Source organism: Crocuta crocuta, unplaced genomic scaffold (assembly GCF_008692635.1).
Source record: "Crocuta crocuta isolate KB4526 unplaced genomic scaffold, BGI_CrCroc_1.0 scaffold50, whole genome shotgun sequence".
In the NCBI taxonomy this organism is placed as follows: Eukaryota; Metazoa; Chordata; class Mammalia; order Carnivora; family Hyaenidae; genus Crocuta; species Crocuta crocuta.
Window position 1 is genome coordinate 7,917,919 of NW_027527428.1, and position 3,603 is coordinate 7,921,521.

The 3,603-nt window shown below is 45.1% G+C and overlaps 1 protein-coding gene across 1 annotated transcript in view; it reads left to right on the forward strand.

Moving 5' to 3' along the window:
- The window catches only part of NARF (nuclear prelamin A recognition factor), a 17,434-nt gene that overhangs the window by 4,912 nt on the left and 8,919 nt on the right, over nucleotides 1-3,603 (forward strand). Inside the window, exon 4 of the mRNA XM_077756622.1 lies at nucleotides 1,997-2,129. Within this exon, the coding sequence (XP_077612748.1) occupies nucleotides 1,997-2,129 (133 nt within the window). The remainder of the gene's footprint in view (nucleotides 1-1,996; nucleotides 2,130-3,603) is intronic.

Genomic DNA, 3,603 nt, shown 5'->3' on the forward strand with positions numbered 1-3,603 from the left:
CGCAGCACCCCAGGCCCCGGCTTACACAGCACAGGCGATTTCCCGCGGACTGAGCTTGTCACGTAGTGTGTGCTCACACTCCGTCACGCTTGAGTCACAGTGTAGAGCGCTCTCGCCTCACTAGCTTTTCATTTGCGTCGTTACCAGAAGGCCTTTCGTACTGTGAGACGTACGTATGGTATTAGGTTCCATTTTAACGGCCCCGGTCTCTGGTAGGCCCCGACTTCCCTTTGCTCTGCGATCTCACCTTTCTTGGCTGACTTTGTACTATTGGGTATTAACTGGGGGACTTGGACACGAGTTGCATTGAGTTGATAGGTTATTGAAGGGAAGTTTGTGTTCTACTGAATACTCTTTTCATCCATGATCGTGGTTTGTGTCTCCGGTTAGGCTCTGTGATCCCACGAGTGTTTTTGTTGAGTCTTCTTTCTCTATAACTATAACTTGTTCTTGGTGGGACTGGGGCTCTGTGGTGTTTCGTTACATGTACTGCATCTTAGTCTATTAAATTCTGTATCACTGATTTTGTTGGTGTGGAAAGCTGTTGGTTTTCATGTATCTTTCATACGTAGCTATTTTGTAAGCTTGATATTCTAGTTTCCTAGATTACTTCGAATTTTCTAGGTGTGTTGTCTCCCAATGATAACTTTTTTTTTAAGTTTGTTTTGAGAGGCACACACAGCATGAGTGGGGGAGGGACAGAGAGAGAGAGAGAGAGAGAGAGAGAGAGACAGACCCAAGAAGGCTCCACACTGTCGGCACAGAGCCCAAGGCAGGGCTTGAACTCCTGAAACTGCTGTGTCCCTAACAACAGCTTGAGTGGCTGACTTAACCAACCCAGAATGTACTTCCAGTTTCACAAAATAACCATTTCCTTATGATTTATGCCAGTGAGTTGGGGACCCATTTTCTGCAACTGAAATGCTGACTGCTATGGGTATCTACCAGAAATTTCTGCAAACATCTATATACTAGTACAACTTCATAAGCATTTCCACTGAGGTCTGAGTCAAGATACAAGTACCATTTATCACCACTTTATCAGAGATTGAGTTAAAGGTCCTAGACAACACATTTAGAAAAAGAAATCAGAGCTGTGTTAGATGACGTAAAAGTTATCATTGGGAGGGGCACCTGGGTGGCTCAGTTGGTTAAATGTCTGACTCTTGATTTCAGCTCAGGTCATGATCTTATAGTTTGTGGGACAGCACGGAGCCTGCTTGCGTCTCTCTCTCTCTCTCTCTCTCAAAAAATGAACATTAAAAAATCTAATTGATGAAAATCTCTTAGGATATACTTTTTTTTTATTATTATTAGAGAGAAAGCATGAGCAGGGGACAAGGGGCAGAGGGAGAGAGACTCTTAGGCAGGCTCCATGGTCAGTGCAGAGCCCCACAGGGGGCTTGATCTCACAACTATGAGATCATGACCTGAGCCAAAATCAAGAGTCAGGCGCCTAACTGACTGAGCGCCCCCCCCGGCATCCCAGGATGTCATACTCTTTAATCCCAATTTTTTCCCCATTTCCTTAATTATACTTACTAGTACATGCATATTTAGGAGTCTGTTCACAGAACATCTGTGACATTCTGTCTGTTCTGTTTATTATAGTGTTTTGTTTTACTTTCTATACTCCCTCTCCTCTGATTCTTCCAGAAATGTGATACCTCACAGCACAAGGTGCTGGTAGTGTCGGTGTGTCCTCAGTCTCTGCCTTACTTTGCTGCCAAATTCCGCCTCAGTGNGATCTCACAACTATGAGATCATGACCTGAGCCAAAATCAAGAGTCAGGCGCCTAACTGACTGAGCCCCCCCCCCGGCATCCCAGGATGTCATACTCTTTAATCCCAATTTTTTCCCCATTTCCTTAATTATACTTACTAGTACATGCATATTTAGGAGTCTGTTCACAGAACATCTGTGACATTCTGTCTGTTCTGTTTATTATAGTGTTTTGTTTTACTTTCTATACTCCCTCTCCTCTGATTCTTCCAGAAATGTGATACCTCACAGCACAAGGTGCTGGTAGTGTCGGTGTGTCCTCAGTCTCTGCCTTACTTTGCTGCCAAATTCCGCCTCAGTGTGACGGATGCATCCAGAAGACTCTGCGGCTTCCTCAAAAGTCTTGGTGAGACTCCTTGATACTGTTTGTGCATTTATGATGCCAGTTTAGAGCTGCCCTTTGGGCCTCCGAGTTCAGCTTGAAGGGGCACAGCATCGACCAGGTTTTCCGTGAACATCTCAAGGAACATAGGAGGAGACCCTGCGGGCGTCCCTCACCCGTTCTGCACAGACAGATGTTGCGTGATGCCTGCGGCTGGCCCTCCAGGAGCAGCAAGGGATGGGGTGGCCTGGGACATGTTGGAGCTTCCAGCACCCCCCACCCCGGAGCGTCTGCCACCCCGTGTGTCCTTGTGCACATGACCGCCAGGTCGGCTCAGGAGAGGGGGTCTGGGGCCGTTTGCCAACATGAATTTCTGGTTTTCTGTAGTGGCTTTGAAAGACCTAAGCGCATGGAGATTCCTAATAAAATAAGGTGCCGCTCAGAATAAAGACGGCCGCCCCCTCGGAGCGCTGGATGCGGCCCGGGGTCCCCGAGCACCGCCCGCTGCCAACAGGGCCACGGCTGTGCGCACAGATCTAGTTACTCCTTCATGCTTGCGGTCTGAGAGCGCGCAGGTCAGCTCGGCCTTACCAAAGACCAGGGTTATTACATACTCTATCTTCTCATGGGGAAAGGCCCTACTTTGGGGGGAAACTTTTTTTTTTAAGCTTGTTTATTTTGAGAGAGATTTAGAGCCTGGGGGTGGGAGTGGGTAGAGAGAGAGGGAGAGAGAGAATCTCAAGCAGGCTTCATATTGTCAGTGCAGAGCCCGACACGAACTCCACCATACGAGCCACGAGATCATGACCTGAGCCGACATCAAGAGTCGGACACTTAACTGACAGCCACCCAGGCACCACCACTTGTGGGAGAATTTTTTTTTTAATTTTTAATGTTTTGTTTATTTTTGAAAGAAGAGACTTTTTTTTTTTTTTGAGAGAGAGACAGAGTGGGAGCAGTGCAGGAGCAGAGAGGGAGACAGAATCGGAAGCAGGCTCCAGGCTCCAAGCTGTCGGCACAGAGCCAAACATAGGGCTTGAATCCACAAACCTCAAGATCATGACTTGAGCCGAAGTCAGACGCTCAACCGACTGAGCCAACCAGGTGCCACTTGCAGAAATAGAAAAAGAAAATATTGGGTAAACTATTTAAGGAAAAAATAAAAATAATAAAAAATAATAAAAAAATAAAAGAACAATAAAAGAAAATATTGGGTATTATGTCTTCATAAAACATGTTTGTACTGAAACTGATTTAAGGTAATACTTCAAACCAGAAGATGAAGCTTATCTTTATAATGTCTCTACTTAGGAATAACCGTTTGCTTTTAAGATTGATTAGCTGCAGATATTAAAGTTACTTTAACTTACTTTGTTCTAATTATTAAAAATATTCTCTTGTGTCCTGCTTATGTGGCCATATTAAGAACTTTTATTTCAAAAAGATAGCTGAAAAAAAAAAAGGATAGCTAGTTACAAATCAGCGTAAAGATTACAGC